The 26632-nt window shown below is 53.5% G+C and overlaps 11 protein-coding genes across 11 annotated transcripts; 7 read left to right on the top strand and 4 right to left on the bottom strand.

Moving 5' to 3' along the window:
* Window positions 1-537: 537 nt before the first annotated feature.
* On the top strand, window positions 538-1350 carry J4E79_000486 (uncharacterized protein; the record flags this gene model as incomplete). The annotated part of the gene is made up of 3 exons (XM_049349402.1): window positions 538-577; window positions 628-934; window positions 987-1350. 3 exons carry the CDS (start codon window positions 538-540, stop codon window positions 1348-1350), a joined length of 711 nt encoding a protein of 236 aa, XP_049216189.1.
* A 547-nt stretch (window positions 1351-1897) lies between these two features.
* J4E79_000487 (uncharacterized protein) lies at window positions 1898-3192 on the bottom strand (the record flags this gene model as incomplete). Its single annotated transcript, XM_049349403.1, has 5 exons — window positions 1898-1941; window positions 2001-2179; window positions 2251-2759; window positions 2818-2836; window positions 2897-3192. The coding sequence occupies 5 exons, from the start codon at window positions 3190-3192 to the stop codon at window positions 1898-1900; spliced, it is 1047 nt and encodes a 348-aa protein (XP_049216190.1).
* A 2007-nt stretch (window positions 3193-5199) lies between these two features.
* On the bottom strand, window positions 5200-8850 carry J4E79_000488 (uncharacterized protein; the record flags this gene model as incomplete). The annotated part of the gene is made up of 8 exons (XM_049349404.1): window positions 5200-5500; window positions 5552-5880; window positions 5932-7367; window positions 7431-7513; window positions 7594-7864; window positions 7916-8455; window positions 8509-8592; window positions 8655-8850. The coding sequence occupies 8 exons, from the start codon at window positions 8848-8850 to the stop codon at window positions 5200-5202; spliced, it is 3240 nt and encodes a 1079-aa protein (XP_049216191.1).
* A 1123-nt stretch (window positions 8851-9973) lies between these two features.
* Window positions 9974-10759, top strand: J4E79_000489 (uncharacterized protein; the record flags this gene model as incomplete). Its single annotated transcript, XM_049349405.1, has 1 exon — window positions 9974-10759. The coding sequence occupies one exon, from the start codon at window positions 9974-9976 to the stop codon at window positions 10757-10759; it is 786 nt and encodes a 261-aa protein (XP_049216192.1).
* A 289-nt stretch (window positions 10760-11048) lies between these two features.
* Window positions 11049-12550, bottom strand: J4E79_000490 (uncharacterized protein; the record flags this gene model as incomplete). The annotated part of the gene is made up of 4 exons (XM_049349406.1): window positions 11049-11075; window positions 11222-11491; window positions 11602-12423; window positions 12473-12550. The coding sequence occupies 4 exons, from the start codon at window positions 12548-12550 to the stop codon at window positions 11049-11051; spliced, it is 1197 nt and encodes a 398-aa protein (XP_049216193.1).
* A 1642-nt stretch (window positions 12551-14192) lies between these two features.
* J4E79_000491 (uncharacterized protein) lies at window positions 14193-16025 on the bottom strand (the record flags this gene model as incomplete). The annotated part of the gene is made up of 1 exon (XM_049349407.1): window positions 14193-16025. The coding sequence occupies one exon, from the start codon at window positions 16023-16025 to the stop codon at window positions 14193-14195; it is 1833 nt and encodes a 610-aa protein (XP_049216194.1).
* Window positions 16026-17399: 1374 nt separating this feature from the next.
* On the top strand, window positions 17400-19352 carry J4E79_000492 (uncharacterized protein; the record flags this gene model as incomplete). The annotated part of the gene is made up of 3 exons (XM_049349408.1): window positions 17400-17579; window positions 17777-18211; window positions 18261-19352. 3 exons carry the CDS (start codon window positions 17400-17402, stop codon window positions 19350-19352), a joined length of 1707 nt encoding a protein of 568 aa, XP_049216195.1.
* Window positions 19353-20043: 691 nt separating this feature from the next.
* J4E79_000493 (uncharacterized protein) lies at window positions 20044-20826 on the top strand (the record flags this gene model as incomplete). The annotated part of the gene is made up of 1 exon (XM_049349409.1): window positions 20044-20826. One exon carries the CDS (start codon window positions 20044-20046, stop codon window positions 20824-20826), a length of 783 nt encoding a protein of 260 aa, XP_049216196.1.
* Window positions 20827-21235: 409 nt separating this feature from the next.
* Window positions 21236-22064, top strand: J4E79_000494 (uncharacterized protein; the record flags this gene model as incomplete). The annotated part of the gene is made up of 2 exons (XM_049349410.1): window positions 21236-21613; window positions 21666-22064. 2 exons carry the CDS (start codon window positions 21236-21238, stop codon window positions 22062-22064), a joined length of 777 nt encoding a protein of 258 aa, XP_049216197.1.
* A 789-nt stretch (window positions 22065-22853) lies between these two features.
* Window positions 22854-23663, top strand: J4E79_000495 (uncharacterized protein; the record flags this gene model as incomplete). The annotated part of the gene is made up of 1 exon (XM_049349411.1): window positions 22854-23663. One exon carries the CDS (start codon window positions 22854-22856, stop codon window positions 23661-23663), a length of 810 nt encoding a protein of 269 aa, XP_049216198.1.
* A 1183-nt stretch (window positions 23664-24846) lies between these two features.
* J4E79_000496 (uncharacterized protein) lies at window positions 24847-26460 on the top strand (the record flags this gene model as incomplete). The annotated part of the gene is made up of 1 exon (XM_049349412.1): window positions 24847-26460. The coding sequence occupies one exon, from the start codon at window positions 24847-24849 to the stop codon at window positions 26458-26460; it is 1614 nt and encodes a 537-aa protein (XP_049216199.1).
* Between the last annotated feature and the right edge of the window lie 172 nt (window positions 26461-26632).

Below are 26632 nucleotides of genomic sequence, written 5' to 3' on the forward strand. Positions count from 1 at the left end.
CCCATCTATCCTCTTTATACACACTATGCGGGTAAATACACGAACCTCTCACAGCCAACAAAACGCCATCCTTCCTCCCTTTGCGACCTTCCACAAACAGCGTATCTTCCGTATTCGCATGGTCACAGCCACCAAAGAGAGTTCGAGGCTGGCTTGGAGTAGTAATCGGAAGCATTCCTGTGGATGTTGGCCCACATTCCAGAAGCCTTTGAACCTCACATCCGGGTTGTGATGAAGTCAGTCACGCGTGGTAGTAAGGTGTTAACCTGGATAAGGCGGGTTCTATTCTAGTCTATCTTGCACGCGTGCTTGTATATCGCCGCTTTGTACTTTACACTGTGGGCCTCGAGTGGATGGATCTCAGGCGCGGTATCTTGGCGAGTGTGTATTGGTTTTATTAAGGTATCTTGTTTCTCCAGGACTTCCTTGTCACACGAAGAATATTTTTCGTTCCTTTTTTACCTTCAAATTCTGTATGCCTTGCGATAGCGCTGCTGGACAACTACGCGTAGCCTCAAAGATTGACGATTGATCAAGATGCGCTTTGCCTTCAGTTTTGCGGCTCTAGCTAGCCTCGGTGAGTATTGCAATTGAACACGGATGATGCTTTCAACTAACAGTTTCAAGCTCAAGCATGGCCTACGTCAGAAGCACAACACCTCGCGCCTCGCGCCGTGAGCTACGTAGACTCAGAAACTGGCTTCACTTTCTCTGAGACCAAAGCGGCCGCGACACTCTCAGCGAACATTATCTATCGCATAGCGCAACCCGCCAATGTGCCCGCGGGACAACCCTACGATATTGTTCTTCAAGTCGTCGCGCCCAACGTCCTCGGCTGGGTTGGCCTCGCATGGGGCGGCAGCATGATCCGCAACCCCCTTACAGTATCATACCCCAACGGCCAAAAACCAACCGTGTCATCGCGATGGGCCACGTAAGTCGTGCCACCCCAGCGTCGACCACGAAAACACTAATACCCACCATAGCGGCCATTCCACACCCCAACAATACACCTCAGCAACCTACACGCCCCTCACAACCGGCAACAAATCCAACAACACGCACTGGCAATTCACCGTAAAGTGCACCGGCTGCACGACGTACACCGGTTCCTCCGGCGCCGTGCGTATCGATCCCAATAGCAGCAGCAAGCGCTTTGGTTTCGCGTGCTCGCAGAGCAAAGTTTCCAACCCGTCTTCGACCAGCGCGTCGATTCCTGTGCATGATGTGTATAATTACATTACGCATGACTTTACTGCGGGTGCGAATCAGAACTTCGAGGCATTGTTGGCTCGGAATGGGGTTGCGAGTTCGGGTGGGATGGGGAATGCTACGGTGATGATGGTGTAGAGGCGGTAGGGAGAAGGTGGTGGCCTTGGGAGAGGGCTTGTAGATAGCGTCGGAGATTTCGTGGAGTACATACTTTAGAATGGTAGAATTTCGTCTCTCCTCGAGAATTGTGGGTGCTGCTGTGTGCATATGTCTAGAGGCTCGCGAAGCGATCAGCGAGGCGGTGACATGGCGTACGACCCCAAGTCTGAATACGAAAAGCCAAAACTGTGATCTCAGTGTCTTCGGTGCTCGAAGATAAATCGGCAGTGTGGCACCAACAATGCTACTTCCTGCTATTCACGACAATGCGGAAGATAATGGATGGAGAGACACGTACGGTCTTTAGTAATCAGTAGCATCATGCACGGGCTGCATTCCGAAAAACTTGACATTCGCCACATAATGTGCACGTGAATTCTCTTCTGCGATCTAAACGATTATACAACGCAATGCCAAACGAGTGCTAAGCTCAAAGCACCACACCTAACAGCTCTGACTAACGAAGGACCTATCAACAGCGACTGCGCGATACTAGCCATGATAGCCACATGGCGATAGCCAGCGTTTATGCCTTGATGGCCATATCTCCGAGCGGCATCTCCTTGAGCCCTATTTTGTTCATGTTAGCTACATATCGCACAGTTTTATAGCGAACAAGTGAAACTTACAGCCGTCAACATCCTCAGGAGCTTGCTGCTTCTTCTTGCAAGCATTGTATTGTGCGGGCTGCTGGACGGTAAGACCGGCCTTGGGGCAGGCGGTGTTGAGGTTGCAGTTGTTGTCCATGGCCTTTTGGAGGGAGTCGCCTTCCCAACCAAAGACGTAGTCACCATGCGCGGCAGAGCCACTGAAGAGAGAAGTCAGCGATCCTCTTCTTCATGGACACTAGAGCTAGGAGAAGAAGACAGGGAGACTTACCCGATGTTCATGCTGTATACGAAGGGGTCGCTGCCATCGGTAGGCCACAAGCTCTTGTCGGCGAACTTGTTGACATCCCACATGAGCTCGTACATGATCTGAGGGAGCTTGACGGGATGGGTAGAAGGGCAAGCGCCGCCACCATTAGCGCCAGCGCCCTGACCATAAGCGACGTGTGCCTGATGATCTGGCGAGTCGAGATTCTTGCCATCCCAGCAGGTGGGGAAGATGATGGTCTGACGGATGAGCTTGCACTTGGGGTCTTTGGGAATGGCGACAGTGTCGGAGCCTGAGCAAGGCGCACCGCCAACGAACGTGCTCTCAGAGGGAGAGGTCCAGCAGCGATGGCAGATGTTGGAGAGCTTGACTTTGCTGGGGTCGGTGTTGGTGGCTGAACCGGCAAGCATGCGGAAGCCCTTCTTGAAAGCAGTGGTCTTGCCGCTAGGGATGTAGTAGACGTCGAGACCGCCGTCATTGATGAGCTTGCCTTGTGGTCCACCGTTTCCGATCTTGACTTGGGGTTAGCGACTTTCTCGGTTGTGATGCGTTAGCTAAGAGGTTACGTACCTGAGGCACGCGAATGTATCTAGAAGGAGGTCAGCGCATGTTTCACGCCCGATGTGTACATAGTGATATAGGTACTCACGTTCCGTTCTTTGCCTTGAAGAACATGACGGCGGTCCAATAATTTGACTTATCCTGGACAAAGCTGCAGGAAGTGCACTTGGACATCTGCGCGATGTCGTTGGAAGGGTCCATCGTGATGTTGAAAGCGTCACCTCCGACGATCTGATGAAGATGTGGCGTGTACTTGACGCCCGGGTTGACGAGGGGGTCTGTTCGCTCGACGACCAGCTGTGAGCAAGCAAATCGCAGCATGTTCTGCGCAGCGGCATGGCCTACAAGGGCCGTGGCCGCAGCGAGGAGGGTAGCCCACTGCATCGTGACTAGTGGTCGTGATGTAGTCTTTGACTCTCGATAATGTGCGTGATGCTGGAGAAAATGAGTGATGATGAATGTAGAGGCAAAAACGATGAGGCTTCAACCGTGTCTCCTAATAACCTCTCTTATAACGAGACCGCCGAAGTATTGGCCTGATTAGTGATGTCCACGAGGACAACTGCCGGACCACGGGGAAATCCTGATCGATCGTTGCTGCAAAATATGGGGTTAATCTAAGGTGGTATAATGATTGGGTTAGAAAGCTTTGCAGCTCAAATTGTCTACCCACTTCGTATGACGACCCAAAGAATGGTGAACTCTGGAATGTGCACTGGAAAGGTCATTACAGCTTATCACGCCCGCTGTCGAATCAGGCTGCGGGCCTGACCATGGACAAGCCCGGAGGTGCGGATGCAACCTCTTGGTTTGCCGCCCGAGATATTGTGCCCGTGACATTGAAGGTAAAGCGCCCAAATGCTGCATGCTCCAAGACACTTGGCTTCTACCTGTATGATATGTATGCTAGCAATGTAGTGAGCGCTGGACCCCTCTCGCTGACTAGAGCTGTCAAATTCGGGAAGATGTGATGCCATCTCTAGGTAGAGTTTGGAGGAGGTCCCAGGAATTCTAGGGTCGTGGAGCGCGCCTAATTGTGAAGATCATCGCTGTCAGCTTATCCTCGCTATCGGCGTGAAATCGTGCTTCTCGCACTCAACGCCAGAGTGTCAAGCATTCCAATTCGAGAAGGCTCAGACGTGGGATGATCATCAGCATCATCGCTCGAATGATGAAGTCAGCTAGCTAGCCGCTGCTGCCAGACCGCCTACGTGGCAGGCACGCTTTGCTCGCTCCGCAGCTTTGAACCCTTATGAAGGATGGTCGCTAAGTTCGCGGTGAGGCTCCAAAACGGGAAAGGATTTGGAACCCCACGTTGATGAAGTTGGGTCGTATGGGAGGCGCTTTTGGGCCTCCATGGCACTGCCAGCAACTTCGGTAGGACATCGATGCCAATGTAGTGAAGAAGCGTGGCGATGGGCTCGAGAGGCTGAGCCTTACCCAGCATGATCTGGTACCCGGGTTGAACATACTATATGCCATAAATTCAGAACAATGCGGCAGGCAACTGATTCCGCTGCTAGCATCTCTGTACTGTACTAGATCGTGTGGACAGATCATGCGTCAATACGTGACACAAGAGGTCTTTGAACTGACTTGTATTGAGATGCAAGATGTTTTAGACAACTTGCATGGCATCGGCGGTCTCCCGTGGGGCGTCATCGCTGGCTTGCGGATGGATGAGGTCGTCGAAGCAAGGTTTGGCGAAGTCTGCGGGGCGCTTTCGCTTGGCGCTTTGCTACGGAGCAGGCACTAACGCTTTCCTCGTCGCGTGGAAAATCATCCGCAGACACCACACTATCCCTCTTCCATCGCCATGCTCATCTATCCTTCGTCACACATTCATCGAAATATGGAACGGCCACCTTTAGCCGCGCTGCATGTGGCCAAGCCTGGATCTGCAGCCTTCCTTTATGAGGAACTCGATATTGCAAGGTGATACGATTGGTGCCAGCTGACTTTGACCCCTTGTTCTCAATAACCGGCATTTCACCGTTGAGCCACGAGATTCCTCGTTGCGCAAGGCGCATTAAAGTCCGTGTGGGGTATCGCATGGAAAATTGCCGATGGCCGGGGTCGTGCATCTACAGATATTGCGGCTGAAGTGGGAAGTGGCACACTGCATTGTGGGACAGTCGAATATGTGGAAAAGAAGCGTGGCTCTGGATCATATTGCTGATGAATAGAAAGAACAGGTTGGGCACTGTCTGCTTGCAGACTGATTGCGTGTGCCAATTCACACGACACCCCCCATCTAATCGACACTGATATAACAAGCCTTCTCAACTACGCTACTGTTGCAAGTGGGCCAATGGCTTCCGACCTGAATGGCCCGTTTGAACTAAGAAAATAGGCCAAGGAAATAGTCTCCTCGGGTGGAAGGAAAGAGCATCACCAAGCAATCTTGGCGAGCAAGCCGTTGGGCCAAGTGCGCACACAGTACTTCCTTGACTCATCGAGGACGAGCAAGCCCATACCGAAAGCAGCCGGAAGGAACCAGTGCTCAACCGAGACAGTTCTGGTGTCGATCGTGTCTTGGAGGGCTGGAATGTAACAGAAGATGAAGACCACAACGATGGCGAAGATCATTGCAGGGAAGAGCGACCAGTTCTGAGTAGCCTTGTTGAAGATAGGCGGTTGCTGGAAGATGCTGAGTCTACGGGTGCGAGTCGCAAGTAGGTTGAACAGTTGCCTGTCGTCAAAGTCAGCTAGTTACTTAGTACACTTCCACATCTATACTTACATGATCACTAGTGTGACGAAGTAGATGCTCGAAGCTTCGTTGGCGACTTCGGTAACGAATTCAGGGTCGTATTGAGGATCGTAAACACCAAACTTCAACCACATTGCCGTGAACGGAACTCCTCTGCGCTGCATCCACCAGAAGCTCATGGTGAAGGCGAGGAAGCACTGCAGTAGACCGACAACGAAGTAGGCATGGAAGATGAGTCGAGCGTTGACCAGCCTGTCCTTCTTAGGGTTACGAGGAGGGCGAAGCATCACATCGGCCTCTGGCTTCTCATAAGCAAGCGTGATGGCGGCGGCACAGTCGGTAAGACAGCAGATGATGATCTAGACAAAGTTAGCTGACGCACGCAGTGTATTGAGATCAGATGTACTTACCATAAGGAAGGACGACAGGATCTGCGGAATACCGAATGCGACGTTGGTAACGACGGGCCACAGCTCACTGAAGCTACCGGCAGGAAGCAAATACACGATCGTCTTCTTCAAGTTATCGTAGACTAGGCGGCCGTACTGAACAGCCTCAATGATGGCGGCGAACGAATCGAGAAGAACCATGTCGGCAGCTTCGATGGCAATGTCGGAGCCACTGCCCATAGCGATTCCAATGTCGGCAGCCTTGAGCGATGGCGCATCGTTGACACCATCACCTGTCATACCGACAATGTTGTCGTGGGCCTGGAACTCCTTGACGATACGAAGTTTCTGCTCAGGCGTCGTCCTGGCAAACACAATCTCCTGGTACTGGCAAAGTTGGTCCCATTGGGCCGCGTTCAACGTGATGAGTTCGGGTCCACTCAACACGATTGACTGCTTCGTAGTTCCGATCTTGCCTTCGCGGCCGAGAGCGCTAATATCGTCGACCAAAGCAGAGTTCGAGATGATGCCGCACTCTTCAGCGATCGCCTGGGCCGTCAGCTTGAAGTCGCCAGTGACCATGAAGATACGGATCGAAGCTCCCCGAAGAATACGAACGACGTCTGGAATCTCATCACGGGGTGGGTCCACGATGCCTACGATGCCAACAAACGTAAGACCTTCCCGGGCTGCGACCAATACTTCCTTCTCATGGTTAGCGGAGAAGGGTACGATAGTCGGCTTGCGAGCGAGCAGTATGACGCGCTTGCCCTGGCGGGACCAGCTGTCTTTGACGGTGTCGATACGGAGGCGTTGTGCGTCGGTGAGTGGAATCTCTTCACCCTTCTCGTTCAAAATGAGGTCGCATCGAGGTAGGAGAATATCGGGAGCTCCCTTGATCATGAGAGTAGCATTGTTGCTCGTCGGTGTCTGGTTCGCCGGTGTCATCAAGCGAACCATGAACTTGTTCTTGCTGTTGAAGGCAATTTCGAAAACCTTCTTCCAGTCGCGACGCAACTCGGCCACTGAGCCAAGAGACTCGGAAAGTCGAAGTATAGCCTGATCGGTTGCATCGCCGTTGATCTTGCGCTCAGCAATGGGGAGATGCATAGTAGCAGCATCAAATTCACCGGAGTTGCAGAGACCACCGAGCACGCGGACTTGATCCATGATGTTTGTCTTGGCCTTGGAGAGCACGGAGAGATTCTGTTCCGAACGAAAGACTGCCATCATATCACGCGCCGCATCCGTAGTGTACTCTTCGCCTGCTGCATAAATGTCCGTGACGACCATCTTGTTCTTGGTCAATGTTCCGGTCTTGTCGGAACAGATCACCGAAACGGAACCAAGTGTCTCGACAGTCTTGAGGGACTTGCAAAGGATCTTGTTTTTGCGCATGATGTTCGCGACGATGGTCAAGCTCGTGGTAAGTGCGATCGGTAAGCCTTCGGGGATGACTAGAGAAAGAAGGAGACATTAGCATCTATACATGGAAAAAGACATTGTTGGGTAGTCCATACATGCAACAGCGCACGAGACGCAACTGACGATAAGAAGGGGTACGTCAATCCAAGTAGGGTGAGATTTCCTCAGCCATGCAGCCCTGAGATGCGTAAGTACAAATCCCTCAACTCATAGATAGCTAAGCATAGACATGTTGCTCGAGACCAGCCACAAACATACCAAAGAACCACGATGAGAATAACGACGCATGTGATAAAGAGTGAGATGATGAGCACAAAGCGTAGGATCTCCTTCTGAAGAGGAGTCATGCCAGTCTTGGGATCCGAGGTAAGCTTTGCGATACGACCGAAGATAGTGTTGTCGCCAGTTGCAACGCACACGCCGAGACATGCGCCTGAGATGCAATGGGTGCCTTGTAATCCGATGTTGTTGGTCTCGAGATAGTTGTCTTCGGTTGCTTCGATGGTAGCTGCGACGGGCTCAGACTCGCCTGGCATATGTTAGTCCTCGTGCTCAAGTGATGTGTATTGGTTTTACGTACCAGTAAGAATTGCGCGATCGAACATGGAATCGCTCGATATATCGACGAATCGAACATCGGCGGGTAGCTTGTTGCCCTGCTTGATGACGATGATGTCGCCAGGCACCAGATCCAAGGCCGAGATGCTGGCGTGCGATCCGTTGCGCACGACAATGCACTGATCAGGTAGCATGGTTCCGATGGATGCCATCACTCTGCTGGTCGACCAGTCCTGCCATGCATTGAAGGCAGCCTGGATGAGCCAAACAGCGATCAGTACACAAGCAAGCGCTAGGTTTGCAACCGCTGGCGGTTTACCGAGAGGCTTCCATGCGACGAACACCAGTATGCCAGCAACCACGAGGATGCTACCAAAACCACCAAAGAAGTAGCCTATTATCTTCTTGAGTAGCCCTGATGGGGGAGGTGTCATCTTGTTCTGGCCGTGTTCGCTAATGCGACGCTTGGCCTGATCGTCAGAAAGGCCCTGGTCGATGTCGACGGAGAGGCGGCGACACAGCTCATGAACCGCAAGTGTATGCCATTCGAGGTCTGCCAGGTCTGTAGAGCTGAAGTCAGTGGACGTGGCTGTGACTTAAGGCCAACAAACTCACCGACGGCGGCCTTCTCCTTCGCTCTCTTCACCTCATCCTGCTTCTTGTGTTGATCCTCGTCGATCTCGATGGAAAGAGTACGATCTGAATGTTCGTATCAGGAGTCAGTGGATGTCTCACAAGCAATTCATGAGGCAGCTACTCACAGGTGATGGGGAGTGCAGTCTCTGGCTGTACAGTGCGCGCTCCTCCAGCACTGCGGATGGAAAGGCTACCCACACTTGATCGCCGTGACAGATTGCGCTCATGGCGACGTTCGTGAGTCGCGTATCCATCTTCTTCGTCGGGAAGGCGTAGCTCTCCGAAACGGACGCGAGGAGCGACCTTTTCTTCCTGGTCCATGTGCAAACCTGTGGAAGACACAGATTGATACCGCAGGAAGTACGACCGAGAGTATGCAAAAAAGATGCGAATGAGCTGAGAAGTACGAGGAGAGGTAGCACAAGATTGAGTGATGCGTGAAGCGCGACTTATACCTCGAGAAAGGCGAAAGCTATCTGCCGTCTTTGCGAGCAGCGTGCCTTCGAAAGCTCTAGCAGCGCGTCAAACACGTGCTTGAGCGGCCTTGGTAGGATTTCCATGCCGTAAAAGCTCCATCGTAATCACAGCTACGTAGAATGACACCAAGAGTGTGGTACAAGGTCCTCCTCGTCTTTGTCATAGTCAACTTGAAGCGATTCGACGCACAAATACCTCATACAATCCAATATGGGGCCAGGGTCCTGCAACAGGTAAACCGTAAGCGTCGGAGGTATCCCGTCGGACCTTTTCCCATGCGCCCAAGAATTGCCATTGGCGACTGCGTTTGTCTGAGCTGTTGACGGTTAGCCATGAGCGATTTTTGAAGAACTACACAGCCACGCTACGACACGCGAAATCAAGCTTCTGCGAGCTCAGCCTATAGTGATGCGCGATTTTCGACCTCACATCCTACCATGGATCTGGTCATCGCGTTCAAAAGAGATGAACATGGCTTGACTGGCGTTGCAACAATGCCTCGGTGGTCAGCAGCTGCCTGTTGAAGCATCCCGGGTTCGTGGGCGATCTCAGACCCTGCCGGCACTTTGATGGTCTACGACGGCGTCGCACCGCGTCGCATCAGATGTTACTTGCATGAGCATCTGGTGTGTGCTCAGGTAGATGCTGGTAACAGCGTTGGGGAAGAGTGGCTATATGCACGCCATCCACGCGCGTGCCACTGCGAGATTCGGGCCTGTATAGTGGAGCGTGCGTGCAGAACATCAACTGGACCTGCGGCAGGCGGCGCGTTAAGGTAATGATCGATGACGAGATGCCCCTCGACACATGTGCAGCATATGAGCTCCGTTGGGGTGGCAAGGTGGTGATGATGGCTGCGCAGCGAAAGGGGCAGCTTCCAAAGTTGTGTCTGTGCGCGATGAAGCTTCCCAAGCCAAGAGATGCCCAGCACACGAAGCTTACCGCGTCGTGTTCCATCCCTTTCGCCATGAACACCCAGGATAGTGATGGACTGCCACAGCAGCCTCCAACTACTTCAGCAGAACACACACCAGACACTGGAGAAGCCGACTATGCTATTGCCGCATGGCGCCGATATGCTCACCTATACGCCCCCTTGATCGCTAGCCCTTTCGCTGTTTTCTTGTCACCAGGCATCGCTCAGGCCACTGGCTTTACGACCGGCGGGAACAGTCTGCCACTTGTAGTGTCTTTCGCCATACCGACGTACCTCGTAGCATCCTCCTTCTATCCGTCGAACCGACCCGAACCTACTCCGAAGCAATCCATCCGATTCACACGCAAGAACGACCTCTACCGCGCAGGCGTTATCGCAACCTACGGTCGGCTATTCGGTACACCACCAAACGTCATACAATACCTAGTAGACATACTTTGCAGCTATGGCGCCGACCAATTGATTGGGGAACGTCCTGTGGGTACAAGACAAAGGCGTTCGGAATTCCTGATCGCTCTGACGTGGATACTTGGTAGTTGGCTCGTCCGCTTCTTCGTGTCCTTCGATACACCCATGTTGCAACAAGTCGTTCTTCTTGCCGATCGTACCCTCAGTCTTACGGCATATGTTGCGTTGGTTGACGATGTGGTCGGTGTGTTGACGCGACCGAATCTTCGCACTAAGAAAGGAAAAGCCACCCTCATCGCGACCCAGGCGTACACGATCTCGGCGTTCGTGTTTCTGTTCATGAGATGGGCAAAGGGGTTAGCTGAAGGGGAAGTCGGTCCCTACCCCGTGTCAGCAACAGAGCTGTAACAATGGCTGTATCTTTAAGCTTTGTTAGCTTGGGACCTTTAACATAGATGTCATACCCAGAACGCATTGCACGGTGTGCGAGGAGCGCGATCTTGATGAGCACAAACATCACATCTTCTGACACAATCTGTCACGAAAGTAGGTAAGAGGAATCTACTTCGATACCATTTACAACGTACACAAATATATCTTGCATCTCGCTCATACGCCGCATCTCATCTTCTTCTCGACGTACCACCACTAAGCTACTCATCGCTTAGCCCAATGTATATGAACGTCCTCGGGCTTATTAATCTGCAACGTCAACACCGGCTGACTGTCTTGTAACAAATGGAGCAAGCGCTGTCTCGCCAATTCTGTACTTTCCCCCTCACGGACAACTGGTAGCGCACTACATCTACGAAACAGCGTCGCAATAACCGCTACAAATTCTACCTGCGACATCTTCTGCCCAGGGCATACACGCGGACCAACAGACCAAGGCATAAAGGTGCCTTGCGGTGGTGTTATGAGCGCGGGCTCTAGTGTGTCGGGTTGTAGCCAGCGAGTGGGGTTGAAGGACAGTGCATCAGAACCCCACGTTGAGCGTGAAGTATGCAATGCCGCTGTGTTGACATAGATGGTGGATGGAGCCGCGATCTGGAATGACGTGTCTGCGAAGGCAAGGTTCTGACTCGTGGTTATGGATCGCATGAGGAGAGTTACGGGCGGGTAGAGGCGCAGGGTCTCGAGCTATATTGTGAAAGCGTCAGCACCGAGCTAACGGAGTAGAGGCTAGGGAGCTAGCCGTCCTTGAAGGATGCCGTTCAAGGATGGCAGTATGTCGATATTGGGGAGCTTACCATAACAGCTAAACAGCGAACAAGTTTCGGGAATGCACTTGCATAGTCTATTGGCGACATGTCAGGTTCTCCAAGCACAGTATCGATCTCGGTCTGGATCCAGGCTTGCCACTCCGGATACACTGCGAGCAGCGCGACGGCGTAGGACATTGTGTTTGCGGTTGTGTCAAAGCCAGCAGCGGTGAAGATGAAGAGGTTTCCTGCGATTTCTTCCTCGGTGAGAAACTTCTTGGTAACCTTGTCCACCGACTCTGGCGTTGACGCGTCTGTCCGTATCTTCTCCTGGTCTGAGAGGCGGACAAGTTCTTCCATGATGGTGCCTCGACTGTTATTTGGACTCTCGGTCGTCTGCGTAGCATGCGGCGATGTAGAAACACTGTTCTGGCGCTCCTGATTGAGCATGTGTTGTGTTAACCCTGGCAATCGCTTCAGTGCTGTACCTAATCGCTGTGATACCTGCGGCATGAAGGGCAAGCCCAGAAAGCTGGCAGGAAGAAATGCAGCGTAGATGAGCTTGTCGGTGACTAAAGAAATAGCATCAACGTATGAGATGTCTGCGGATGGTTTGGTCGCCGGCTGGGATAAAGCGAATGGCTTGTCATGCCCATACGCAATACGACCGAGGACGTTCATCGCGATCGTGCGAAGACCAAGAACTATCTGGGCGGGCCCTTTGGCAGCATCAGGTGGGGAGACTGAGGGTAAGAGGTCTGCCATGGAAGATGCTTGTTCTACGCTCACTCTCCACACTTCTGGGCTAATGCGTTCGTTCAGAGCCGGGGCGACAATACGGCGCTGGCGGGACCAGGACTCATCTTTAGCCTTATACCGATGCGTTAGTCACGATAAACAGCGTAAGCAATCCACTTACAGTTACAATGTTTGGACCCAAAAACCCCATGGTCTCGGTGGTAATGTCTGGATGAACAAAGTCTCTCCTTCTAGACATGATGGTATGGGCCATGGACGGGTCCGCACAAACAAGCCGGTTGAGTCCTGTAGTAACAACGACAAAAACGGGTCCCAGCTTCTCGTGGATCGCTGCTTTCTCCCGGAATTCCCAGCCCCAGATACTAAGTTCCACGGTAGCGAAGATAGATTTGGGAAGAATAGAGCGAAGAATGGGGCGCATAGGGACACAGAATATGGACCAGAACGCCTAAGAGTATGATCAGTTTCGAATAGCTAGGTCTGAAGAGACGGGCAAGGGTGTGCAGGTTGCTTCAACCACATATTGCGAGAGGAGGAGCGGTAACTTACGCTATCAGGGTCATAAGGGCATAATATGATGGGTAATCCAGTCGCGCGCGCTGCTTGATAGTTGTTGGCGAGATACCATAGCTGGGAAGCAATGAATAGCGACGCTATTGTCACCACCCCAGTAATGAGATATGCCATGAGTTTGAAGATGCGTCGGGTGCAGTTTTTGATGTCGACCGTTGTCCTATTATGTTAGAAACATATCTAACAACTATATATCCGGGTAGACTTAATTGTTTCTGGAGAAATTGTACCGGAAGCATGGTTTCCGGGTCGTACGTTGTACTAGTGCCGGTCTTACTACTTTGTCTACCCACACCCCCGAGGCCCACCAGGGCGAGATGAGATGCCAGCGCAGCGCATCGCTGGCTTATCATAGTGTTGGGGCAGATTTTCACGAGCGATAGATTGTAGGTCGCGAAAAAATGGCACGAAACAGGAGAGCCGTCCGCAGTTGTCTCATTCACCAAGGCCGACGCAGCTTTCCGCGCACTATCATCATCTTGGTACAACAATGAGGCCTTTCTGGATTTTGGACAACTTTCCGCAACGTATGGCCGAGTAGCAATCTTGCAACCTTGGCGCACATTTCTTTGTCTAGGTCGATGATCTTCGCAAGGTTGTCACTGCCTCTTTCATGTGTGGCCTTGAAACATCGACTTCACGGTCGTCAGACGGCATGCAGGTGTATTATGTGGGCACTACCTTACCTAGGTAGGTACCCGGATGATTCAGGCAATGTCTCAGTCTCACCTCTCGTCCGCCAAAGAACAAGCAAGTTTCGGATATCGCGGCGCAGAAAGCTCTGTACGAAGCGAACACGTTGTCCGGCTGATAGTGTGCACGCGGCATCTGAACGATGGCTTACGGTGTTTCGAAATGTCCGAATGTCCAGAGACGCACGGCCCCACCAGCAGAACACCGGCTCCTTGTGCAACCGCGGTCCCGGGCGTGGGGACCTCCAGCAACATCGACCGCGAACGCCTCGTCAGCGAAACACACAAGAGTGGCGGTACATTGCGAAGAAGATGGCAGTGGCGACGCGCGCCTGTTGCGCAATTCAGGCGGCCCGGGCAACCTTGGAAAGGTAAGACCATGGCGCGGCGACATACAAGCACTGCGAGGCTGCACGGCGAGGGTGAGATTGAATTACAGGGTCCAATAACAGCTAATACCGCTGACTACGAGACCGTTGCTGACCTACATTCTCCGATCGATGTACTCAACAACCAGCTCCAGTAGTTGTACATCTCTTTGCCGCTATCTACAGATTTGCCGCTAGAGTTCTTCACCAATCCTAACTTCGTTGCTCGTACTCGCCCCTGCACTCACTATTCCACGCTGATCACAGCCTCAGCTTCTTCAGTACCGTCGGTTCCATGCTCAGTACTCTTGTCTTCTTCCTCCATGACCTTTTCGTCCTTACAGGCCTTCCTCCAGCGCTGTTCAGCTTTCTGCAAGCTCTGAGTAATCAGCACTGAAGGACACTCCTCGGTAGACCAATCCTCGGATACGATGTGAACAATCTTCGCTGGCGCCTCATCGGGCATGTTGATGAGGTTTTGAAGCCACTTCTGCACCTTGCGGTTTTCGGGGATGAAGACCTTGAGTCCGGCCGCTGACTTCCCATCTTCTCCGTTCTCAGCAGGAATTGCGGATGCCGCCCAAGGTAGCTTGCGCCATCCTGGCCACACCTCTGGTTGTATGAACAGATTGACAGACTCATCGACCTGCATATACTCCCTAAGAGCGTTTATGTACACCATGTCGACGTTGATGACGAGTTTCTGGAGAGAGGGCATCGCAATCAGAGTGTTGATTATGCGCTGGAAGTGCCATGGCTTCTGTCCACCGCGTGCGTCGGTTTCTGGATAATAAATCTCCATGTCAACGTTGACCTTGCGCATAAGATTCAGAGGACAAGGGCCGTATCGAGGGGTACCATCGCATGCTTCTGAACGGCTCATGAGCTCCAGGAACCGATGCGCAAGCTGTTCGCCACCTATGAGATGTCCCTCTATAGCGGTCTCTGGGTAGGAATCGTTGTCCTTGATCTCGAAGTAGTTTTCGCTGTAGAAAATGGGCTTCGCAATTTCGTGCATGACTTTGTCGACTGCTAGCAGCGCTAGCATGGTCACAGGAGGTTCCATTGTCCAGTAGTAATGAGGCTGAGCGTTTTTGGCGTTGGAAGGAAGCATGAGCTTCGGCATCTTCAAAAGTGATGAGAATTTGTATACAGTCAGGTCCATGGCTTCGGAGTGGCTCAATTCCCGAAGCCAATGGTCAGGGCGCCAGTCTTCATGAGGGACGATAGTGGCTTGAATCCTGATCTTGGTGGAAAACAATAGCACCAGTCGGACGATCTTTTTCTTGATCTCTGCCGGGAGCGTGCTGAAGAAGTCGGGTGCGGCATGTTGATAAGGTCCTGTGTTCAAGTTCGCGTTGGGGTGCATGATCTGTGTGTCGTAGAATTCGGCGAAGACGTCGTTCTCCATGCCCGGGGGTAGTGTGTAGACGATCTGCTCCGGTCCAGTTCCTGCACATTGGTGTTTGTTCATTTCATTGCTGGCTTGTTCAGCCCAATCATCCCAGGGTTTGCCGTAATCGTAGTCGTAGCGCACCTCGCCCTCCGGATCTTTCTCCTCCTCGGTCATCTCAGCGCCAACTCCACTTGCCCAGGCTGACCAGAGTGTGTCGTCCTCTATATTGGCTGAAATGCTTGGCTCTGTTCGGAGCTGATTATGGCTCTCGGGCGGGAACTTGACTTCGTATCGGGAATTCTCTTCAAGCATGTAAGCTTCCATTGCAGCGATCAGCTGTTTGGAGTAAGCCTCCATTGCTTCTTGAGTTCGGAAATAACCTCGCTGAAAGTGGAGCAGCTCGGTAGCACGTTGGAACATCTCCGCTTTGGTCGCCTTCCGAGACTTAAGCAGCAAGAGTGTAAGAGTGATCATTTCAGTGGCCGTGATCTTCATTCCCTTGCCCCTGTGAGAATACATGTCGTGAAGAAAGGCACCCAGTCGTGACTCCGGCTTCAGCGCTTCTGCACGGAAGTCACCCTCGTGTGGCGCACCCGGGAGGAAATGGTCGAACTTCTCGGCGTTAAAGTGCTGTTGGACCAACAGGTCTTGACGCGACGCCAATCTGGAAGGTTCCTCGGCCATGGTGTTGCGGAGGAGGTGTGTGATGGTGGCTGCTGCGGGCGTACGTGTTGCAACTGGCTGGGTATTAGTGTCGCATCTCAAATGAGCGAATGTCTGCCGTACGGTGTCTTCTTGTTGATCTCAGGGCTAGCCGCTAGATACCAGAGTATCTCCAACGCAGCTGTTCGTGCGATACTGATCGTATACCCCGCTAATCGCAGAGCTACGCGGTAAATGCACGAAGTGCTCGCAGACAGGCGTGGTTACCAAATGGGCTATCCTGCGTACGTTCAAAGGCGTGAAGGTAATCGCCGTCGTCTGTTTGAGAAGCGAGTCCAATCTTGCGGTGACCTGCCCAGAATATGAGTCTGAAAAGTCGATGTCGCGTGGCCAGGCAAAGTCTACGCACGTCCTCTACCTAGCCACTAAAGTAAGCCCTCACTCGTCGAGGCACGCGGCGTACCCCTGTTCCGAAGATCGGCTTGCTTCTCCCTGCAACGACAGTGAAGAACGACGTCTACTGGGCATATAATTTCCCGTTTGGGAGTACAGAGGCGTTCAAGGTCCTGGTGGCCTTAGCAACTTCCCTCGACGTGCCGTCCCGGGATGATCGCAAGGACTTGTACGAACCTAACGCGGTTAGGCATCTCCATGAGCTGCCCGGTATTAATCGAAGATGTCGGACCACTCATGAGACAGTTTCGCAAACTGCATCCCCATCTCATAGTGGGCTTTGATTTCACTCTTTCGGTAAGAGCAACTCCCGAGGTCCCCTTCTAGACTCTGTAGCAACCATCGATAATGATGGCACATTTTCCTTTCGTGTGCCAATCGTTTCTATTATGTCTTTATCATCTGTGTGCGGTGTATGTGACATGTAAAGGACGACGTGAGATGCGCAGTTCGACGTACAAAAGTTCCCAGACCAGAATACCCGTATACGTAGAATGATGAGTGCAGCAGGTCACGGTACATCTGTACTTTGACATGGGCCTATCGACGGTCAGCTCGGGCGTCAGTCTCCTCTGATATCGGTTCTGGGAAGCAGATGAAAGATCATCTACACATAGACAAACATTCCATCATTCCGTGATCGCTGAACCCGATCTCGGTGAGCCGTGACTCACCAGTCGCATCTCAGGGTCTTCTTTATGGAGGCGACTTTTTGGCCTTCATGTAACGCGTCACCGAAAAGTGAAAACGCACGTGTCTGATACGCTCATGCACTGAACGTGTTTTCGGCTTGCGACCCCACTCCACTACCACCTCTTCGAGACACCTATATCTGGAGATTTGTATATTGAACAGGCTCCGACTCGGGTAGGTCGACATCAGCCAGCGCTTCTCGTGCGACTCTTGACTTATCGACATCTTCTAGTCACTTTCCATTCAACCATGTACGGCCCAGGACGCCTGCACTTGGGCAAGGCGGCGGTCGGCAGGTACTTGCCGCTACTGCTGCTGCTCTTCGCTGCAACATGTCTTTCCCCTACTGGCCACGACCTCTACCCGGTTTTGCAGCGAGGCCCGGCGTCGTTTACGGACGAAGCCGCGATCTTCAACTCTACAGCCACGGTATGCAATCCTCCGCGACGGACGTGAACGTCGCAACTCACAAGTCGTAGATTACCGCGATGGTGTTAGTGCCTTCAGGATCCCGTCCAGTAGGTACTGCTGGGATCGCTGCCACAGCTTCCACGTCTCTCACTGAGTCGGTCCAGGTCGGTCAAGCCTTGTAGAATCGGAAGTCCGCCAGCTTACAAAAAGCGCAGATCCTGACAACAGTCAACCCCTCGTGTGAGCATGAGGCGGTCGCCGACCTCCTGACTCCACGCGGTGGTAGCCCGACGACCATGTTGCCTAGCTGGACATCAACTGCTGCAACCCCGGTCTCAACGCCTACTCTCGAATATCTCCCCGATGCGCCACCAGACCTCCCCGCCTTCCCCTTCCCTGAGTTGGGCTTAACCACGGACGACCCCGAGTTTACCTGGCTATCACCGGTCACGCCGTACTCCTTTCCCGACGAGTTCCAGGAACGATACGGAGGGCTACTCGCGGGCTACCGAGGCGACGACCTGTCGGATCCAGAGGATGACGACGTTTGCGACTTGGATGAGCCTCAGCAGCAAGGATATGCAGAAGGTATGCCTTGGGTCCAGTTCTCGGATGCGTCTGCCTCAGATCTCCTTGAAGATACTCAGATTGTAAGTCAACAGCATGGTCGGCCTCCTACGTCTTACTGACAGCAACTAGCACGAGCAGCCAAGGTTCACCATCAATCCAACGGTGATCGATCCACGGGTCGGCATGTCTGTGCCAGCGGCGGACATGCACTTTCTGTCGGACGTATGCCCCGCACCTCGACCTCTTACTACTTCTCACACTACCTCTTCCCAAATTTTGTCGACGACCAGCAACGCGATTCCGACCCCAAACAACGCACATGCCGGACCTGGCTCCAGCATCGATAGGATACCCAATGAGATAATGCTAGAGATCTTGAGGTATATTTTGGTATTCCCAGGCCAAGCGGTCCGCATGAGCGAGTCAAACCACCCGACTGGAGAACCCGTACTTCAAGTCGCGACTTCAGGACAACCCATACACAATGACCTCCGCCTGCCACCCCTACGAGACCTTTTGGCCGTAGCTGCGACGAATCTACGACTCCGCCGCTTCGCTTTCGACGTATTCTTTGGACATAACACCTTTGACCTGACCTGCAGCAACGTCCTTTACCGAAGGGCTCTTCAACGGAATCCTCTTCGATGGATCAGGGGTGTACCTATACTATACCAAGAGTCGCTAACGCATGTCGAAATATCCCTCTACTTGGGCTTGGGCCCGGTAACCTACCGGAAGATGAGGAGGATAAATACCGAGAACATGATTAGGGAAATTGGAAAGAGCCACACACTGCGGTCAGTAACAATCAAAGTGCGAGTCCCTTATGGCATACAATCTTTTACGCCTGCCGAAGGGCGACAGAGGTTTCTCCAAATGCCTGAACTCGACCTTCTCAGTCGTCTTCGCGGAGTAGACCACTTGGTAGTACAGGCCCCTTTCGCACTTGGATCGCCCGAGACTGCACGGCTGCAGCAGTGTCTGGCAAAGCCCAAAGGGAGGCGCGGCAGGCAAGATCAGCCACATCTCTACCCAGCTCTAGCTCTACGCCCATTGAGCAGCGACACCCTGGTGAGGAGGCCTTGGTCAGAACTAGACTCCGAACTCGAGTCCTACGGTCTGGATCCTGCAGATTCTTCGACCAAGATCTCCAAGGCAAAGAAACTGGAACGTTTGAGGCGGCTCGACTGGAAGAACCCAGATGAACCGGACGAGCCTTGAGTATCTGCTTGGTATCGAGAGCAACTGATCGTGTCGCGCTCTCTTGACGTTCTGATGCAGATAGACGGTATCTTGTAATAGAACCATATGTATGACCTCTTGGCCTTGTGATCTGCCTTAACGTCTTGTCTTTGACTGAGCGTAGATGGCGACGTCTATGCAATCCAATTGTGATGTGACAGTGACTGTTGCTAAATGCTGACTAGCAGACATTCCAGAGCTACGGAGACAGTTGCTGTCTTGTTGTAGATTGTGTATTCTCTTAAGGTGAATGAATTGAGCTTCTTGGTGAATGAAGTAAAGTGCTGGGCACTTTAATTTGCCTTGAGCCCGGGATTCTTCTCTTACGTCTTCAAGTGATTGCGTGGCTTTGCAGGCGTTTGAAGCCGGGCTCGATCCGGGCGCTAAAAGTGACCCTTAAATTGGAGCGGTCGTTCGTTGCCGTGAAAGCTGCCCGCGAAAACTTCAGTCGCAGCTTCTCCGCCAACTTCTCCAATCCCTTCAATATCACCCACAATCTCTCTTCTTCTGGCTTCAGCTCTCCTACCACACATTCGACACCATCCTCGAGTCCAGCTGCGGCGCCTGATCGAGTACCTGGACGGAAAGCAATCTCTCCGCACCTCCTCTCCCGATCGCAGTACGTCTTTGACGCACCTCGACTTCCCCGCCCTCATTTGCATCACAGAAGATGCCATCCTCCTCCTCGCTCCCTCCTGCCGCTGCGAAGCAGCTCAGCAGTACCAACGTCGTCGCCGCGAGTACCTCCCCGCCGACGGCCGCAGGCCCAAACCAACCTCCTCGCGGGCTTCTGGCTTTACCCACCGAAATTCTCCTCACAATATTCGAATACGTACTGGTGGAGGAGGACAGGCTATCGCCAAGCTTGACAAGGTCTCGGAGGGAGGAGCCTGTATTGCGGGCACACCCCCGCATCCTCTCAACACAGACTGCGCCTTCCAAGGCGAGAGTCCTCAAGCCAATGCTCGAGATCTTGAGTATAGGCTTGGTCGCAAAGCGGCTGCTTCCAGTCGTGCGAGAGGCCTTCTTTGGAAAGAACCGCTTCGACTTGTCCTTCGGCCAGAAGTGGCTAAGCGGCGTCCATCCAGATCTCCAGACCCTCATCCACGACGTTGAGATCTGCGTCTCGACCTTCGGCACGAGCCAGTTCCCGCGGTCAAGCGTTGACTTCTCCCAACATCAATTGAAGATTAGGAGACTACGCGTACTAATCTCTGCCCGCGCGTTCGAGCGGCACGTCTACGTCTACCACCCCAGACAACAAGGAGGACAGACACCTTGGGAACGTGTTTTTCGCACTGCCCCTGAAGTTCGTGCTCTCAGCAAATTGCGTGGCGTTGGGGAAGTCACGGTCGACTTCAAATATCCTTCTAGGTTGCTGTTCACTCCGCCAGGTCCAGATTGGTTGTTGGCGCAGGCCACCTGGCTCAAGAACACCATGGAGCAGGATTAGGGGTGTGAATACGCCGGTGTAGATTAGAACAATGCATGAGCTGCAGTCAGGCAGTATGTCCTTTTCCTCCATGATAGCCGTACGGCTGCAAAATGACGCCTCTGGATAACCAGAGACGTTCATCGCATCGCCCCGTGATCCAGGATTCCGCAAGTGATCTCCTTTCCCCGAATTGTTACTCGGAAAAGTCTGAGAACGACCCTGCTTGTGTCTGGAAGCTTCTGCCAAACGGTAGAGGCTCGGAAGCCGCCCCTCTCACCGTCACTTCCTCATTCCTCATCGAGCATTGCCTGGGTGACCGTTGGCTGACCACGCTAGCACGCTCAAAGTCTTGGCGCAAGGTCAAAAGGCACAACAACGCTGTTCCTCTTCCCCTCCTTAGCAACAACACTCTCACATCATCATCACAATGCGTTTTGCTCTCTCCCAGTCAGACGAGTTCCTCGCCCGCCACGATCTCGACCGCGCCATGCTCGAGAGCCTCGCCGAGAACGAGGAACGCTTCCTCGCCGACGCCCGTGAGAAAGCGAGAACCGCCCCCCGTATCAACGCTCTTGGTCTCGCCGCGCGCAACGAGATGAGGGATCGAGACCTGGCCGAATTCGGTCCTGCCGCGTTCCCCCCATCCTCCTTCTTCGAGACCACCGGATCTCTGCGCCCTCGCGTGCCGCCGCCCACTGGTCAACAGCCTGCTCCCCCGGCGCCTACGTCGGGTGAGTGGGAGTACTATCAGGCTTGCGTGGTCAACGCGACCAAAACATACTGGTCGTACGGTGCCAAGACTGGTGTAAGTACCAACCCCTCTCCATATCACTTAGTGACTGACTAACATGTCACAGTGCGTCAAGAACAGCGACGCCCTCAAGGATGCCAAGGAAGACGGCAAGCGCGTCTACACGAAGCAGCCGGACGGTCAGTTCCGCTGGGCGGCTTTCCAGCAGTGTAGCCCGAGCACAGTTGCGGGCTTCAAAGGACTACATCAGATGGTGCGAGCTGTCGGCGGCAATCCTGCGAACTTCGGTTCCAGGATTGAGATGGCCGAGTACCTCATCGCTCAGGAGGCACCTCTCAGTGTCGTCCAGGAGGAGGACGAGGGCGAGATCTTCTCGGGTACCTTCCCGGTCCACTTGGGCCAGCCAGCGTCCCAGAAGTTCTGGGGTGAGGGACAGTTGGGCAACGGCACGCTGACCATGGCGGCGACGACCCAGGGTGCGATGGAGAAGTACCCGGGTAAATGAAGGAGCTTTGTGTGGTCTCCGGGTTGATGAGCATTTAGCGTCGGCGTTTGTGGTTGCTGGCCCTCGACAGAAGACATCTTGTCGATAGAGGAGCTGGCCGCTTGGAATCAGACAAACCAAGCAATATGAAGACATATCCCCCTATTATCCTTCTTTGAAACTATGCCATGAACCTTGTGTGATATGAGCCACTTCTGCTGTAGATGTCTTTCTCGACCCTCCAGGTATCGACGTGATGTATCATGACACCTGCCCGACGTGCGTCTAAATGCCCGCATCATGTCTCATACGAATCCCTAAGAACGCTGAAGTCGTCTGTGCCGACGGCATCGTCAGGAGATAACGCTTGGGCCTTAAGTTCTAGCGTAGCAGTGTTGTTCGTCCAGTGCGTCTGTGTCGCACTTTTCTCGACAACCGCACCACAATCTGCGCGCCGCCCACAACACACGAAACGATCACTGGTATCCCCCGCTCTCTTTCTCAGATCATAAAAGCGGCCGTTAAGCTTTTCGCAAGCAAGGCGTCATCGGCGCTGTGTACCGCACCCGTCGGCGCTCAGGCAGATCAGCACACCCCGCACTCGACTCCTGTACATAGAAACTGCACCACCGCCTTTTCAACGGCCAGTAGAGATCTGCGACGCAGTCTCCCTCCTGCAGATTAATCGCCATCTCCACGTCGAGCCCGCCGACAACCTACGAGCTCCCGCTCAGTCCACGACGACTGCACCAGAGCCGCCGGCAGCACTCTGAACGCGATCAGCACGTCGAGGCTCCCAGATCGATCGCGATGACGCCAGATACCGACGGAGAGGTCGCTTCCGCGTTCCAATTCTTCTCCTCGAGACTGCCAGAGGAGATATTCTTGCAGATCCTCAAGCACCACCGCGCCAACCACATCCAAGGTGTGCTTGTTTTGGACTACAACGGCTTTCCCATTCCCGAAAATCCCGCCTTCATTTCCCTGACAGCTTGCGAGGTACACTGGACTGAAGACAAAGGAAGCCAGAGCTACACCCCGCCGGTGGTCCGGCCCCTTGGCCTGGAGGTGGTGCGCAAGGTCTTGGGGATTCGCCGTGTCAACAAGCTCTTTGCGCGTTGCATGCTCGAAGTCTTCTACAAGAGCCCCATGGTGTTTCAGCACGGCCAGTCAAGTGACCTTGGCATAAAGCCTATGTGGTTTCTCCCCTGCCAGATCGAACCCAAACTCATCGAGCGCGGCGCATCAATCAAAGTCGAATATCGCGACGAGTGGCGGCGCACGTATCTGGGACTCCCAGCAACGGACCATGAGGTTGGCATCGAGTGTACGACAACGGGTATAGACTTGGCTCTCAGCAGGGAGAAGCAAATGCCGACCATAAACGATGAAGATGCTGAGCTCTTGGCGATGGACCCCAACAGGATGTTTGTCCAAACACCCAATGGCCTTCTCATTCGGGGTATACAGTTCACTGGAGGTTATGAGGAGACATCGTGGTTTCTCCCCGAAATATGGAGCGAGGTAACGATCCAAACGTTCTTCATCCTTCTCCAGCACCCAGATTGGAGCTCAACCGATATTCCTCCTGGCTCATCCTTCACTCTGTCCCTGGAATAGAGAGAGACCATGTCGGAGGAGGAGATATAGAGCACATGTGACGCGATGGTCTTCAGGGTACATAGACTTGGTATTTGGCAAACCTGACGGCAATGCAGCCGCTTGGAGGAGGCGTTGGTTACTGGACGCCGCACAGACACGTATAATGATATGCTGCAGCTCAGTCGGAAGAAGCGCTCTTGCGCCAGTCTTATTTCCAGACCAATCGTGCGTGCGCGATGTAGAAGAAGCCAGGGGCCGGGTTGCAAGCCCGCTGTATGCAGGCTGTGTTGTCTTAATGATTCTTAAAACCCGTCGTCGTCGTCGTCTGAACTTTGCGTGAAGTTCTAGTGTGGCGCTCTCAAGTTCGATGTTTGTCCGCGTCCGTCTCTCACGACGACTTCCGCCTCCGAACTCTTGATAGCTTCACCACACGACAGCCACCCACAACCACGTCCTCCTTTTCAGACACTGCGTCGACAGCTCTCTGCACGTAGATAGTGGCCGGCACAAGTGCGACAAATTCGAGACGTCCATAAGCACCTCCGCGCTATCGGCCACCTCCGCGGCCTCGTTCGACCGTCGCGATCTCAGCCACGACTAAAGACAGCGACAGCCACGACAACAACTGTCTTCATCGGCTCGCACACCTGCGCCGGGCTTGCGAAGACACTGCTAACGATAACGGCGCCGCCTGTAACTTCTGCGGCTACCCCTCCTCGCCGACCCAGATCGAGGACGACCGCGACACCAGGCACACTCTCTTCGGGAAGCACTCCTGACGGCTCTCAAAGCACACTCAGGAACACATCGGACACCGAGAAGGCCACCCAGGAGAGCATCTGACGCCGGGAAGACAACAGCAAACCTCCTCGTGTCCCGCCGCCAGGTTTCAAAGCCCAGGTCATCGTGACACCCGGCTATCTCCATCGCGAAGACAGCCACCAGGCAACTCGTACAGCATACGATCGCTGTACAGCAGCAGCTCTGCTACTCTCCGGAACACCGAAGGGATTGACTGCTTGTATCCCCACGCCACAGACGCCCGACCATCAGGCGCCCGCCGAGAAGATAGCATACATCCGCCCGAGCCTCGCTACTGATCGTCATCCGCGAACGAGACAGTGCATTAACTCCGTAGCCAAATCGACTGCTACGTCGAGCATCAAACGCAGCTACCCACGGAGCCAAGCCCAAAGCAACGATGAGCAGCCTCCAAGATGACAGCACCCCTGCGGCTCTCGAGCATACAGCTCGACCTGTGTCGTGGCGTAAGTACTCCCCTGTCAAGACCGATATGTCGCTGACAGATCCAGCATCTCACGTCGACCCGAACGAGCCGGACACCGCGACCCCACACCAGCCTGCCCGCCCTACTACAACAGAAGAGAAACGAGTCTGGAGAGAGGGGCAGCATGCAATGACCTACACCGCATGGCTAGCGAACGAGAAAGAGCTGGACGATGCCTTCCGCACCTGGCGAGATACAGACGACGGTAAACGCGAGGTCGCAGAAGTGTACAGCCGCTTCCCAGGTTTGCGGCGTACATCCATGGGTGCCGAGGACGTCTCCTGGTTCGTTAGGGAGATGTCAACTCCAGGTACATACTTGCGTACGACGTGGGATGCCGCCCATAGCGATCCAAACACCAAACCATTGTTTTCGATCCCGCAGCTCAAGCTGTTGGTGCTTTTGGCGTCTCCGCGGCGGTCGCTTAATACGTGCAACCTTCCTGGTCAATGCCAGCAGCTCTTCCTCTTTTATGGATTCATGGAGTGGCGAAACATCTTCGGTCCTGAAGCTGGTGAGCGATCTGACGAGTATGATCGTCTCTTCCCCCACTACGGATATCTCGAGGGTAACCTTCTTGACTGGCCCAAACCATGCAAACCAGAAGGCAGAGGGATTCCAATGGGATATGGAATCACTCTTCCGCCCGGTGAAGAGGGTTTGCTCACAACGGAGCGTTACCTGCTCAACAAGCCATTGTACTGGGATATACCGCCATACATCCCAAGCAGCCGCATATACCCAGGAACAACTGCAAAGGGCATAACCGATTTGCCGGCAGAAGTGCTCGACAAAATATTTAAGCGAGTTGGTTTGTTCGGAGGCCCGATCATCATGGCACTGAAGGACCAACAATCCGCGCATGCTCCCAGTCGTTTCCACGCCACTTTCGCGCTTCCAACACATCGTATCAATATTGATAGATGTATGGTCAGTGACTGGGACACCCAACTCCATCCCTGCACGAAAATCCCCAAGATACTCGACCTCCGTAGAGTCTGCCGTAAATGGGGTGACATGATCCGAGACGTCTTCTTTCAGAACACATTCGTTTTTCGCTGCGAAGATCATGGACATGGTTCAATGTCCCAGAATGTTTGGGCCATTTCCACATCGATGAGAGAGGACCGATACAACCTGGCCGACTTCAAGATCCGCTTCAATCCTATCTTGACAGATGGGGTGGTACAACCTTTCGAAGGCTCGGATGAGGTTGGCTTTGATTACGAAGAAGAAGTAGTTCACCTCGGAGCCAGCCGCAATACAGGCAGGATGATCTTCGGTACCGACGCTCCTTGCGACCGGACTTTCGTTAAGAAATGGATCAACAGCCAACTGTTCTTGGATGACGGAGGCCACCTGGCTGTGCGAGCCTTCCGTCTGAAGTTCGATCCTGGTACCCATGCAAGGGAGCTTTCCAAGCAATGGCTCTCGGACATCTTCCAGCACTTGCACCGGAGGGGCATTGGAGGTAAAAGTGCTGGCAGCAACACCTTGCTGCTCGACTGGAACGCTCGCGACCTGTGAACAGTCCGTCCGGGCGACCACATTACATGTTGTTTGTTCCGGAGACGCGGCGCAAGTGCTCGAGTTTTCCCGTGGTGACGAGTATGACCGCTGAAGCCGCCGGTGCTTGGAACCCAGCTGCTACTTCTTCGCTTGCCTCCTCCGCGGGGGTAAGACGGCGGACGATGCTCTG

Source organism: Alternaria viburni, assembly GCF_023758015.1.
Source record: "Alternaria viburni strain BMP 2772 chromosome Unknown scaffold_1, whole genome shotgun sequence".
NCBI lineage: Eukaryota > Fungi > Ascomycota > Dothideomycetes > Pleosporales > Pleosporaceae > Alternaria > Alternaria viburni.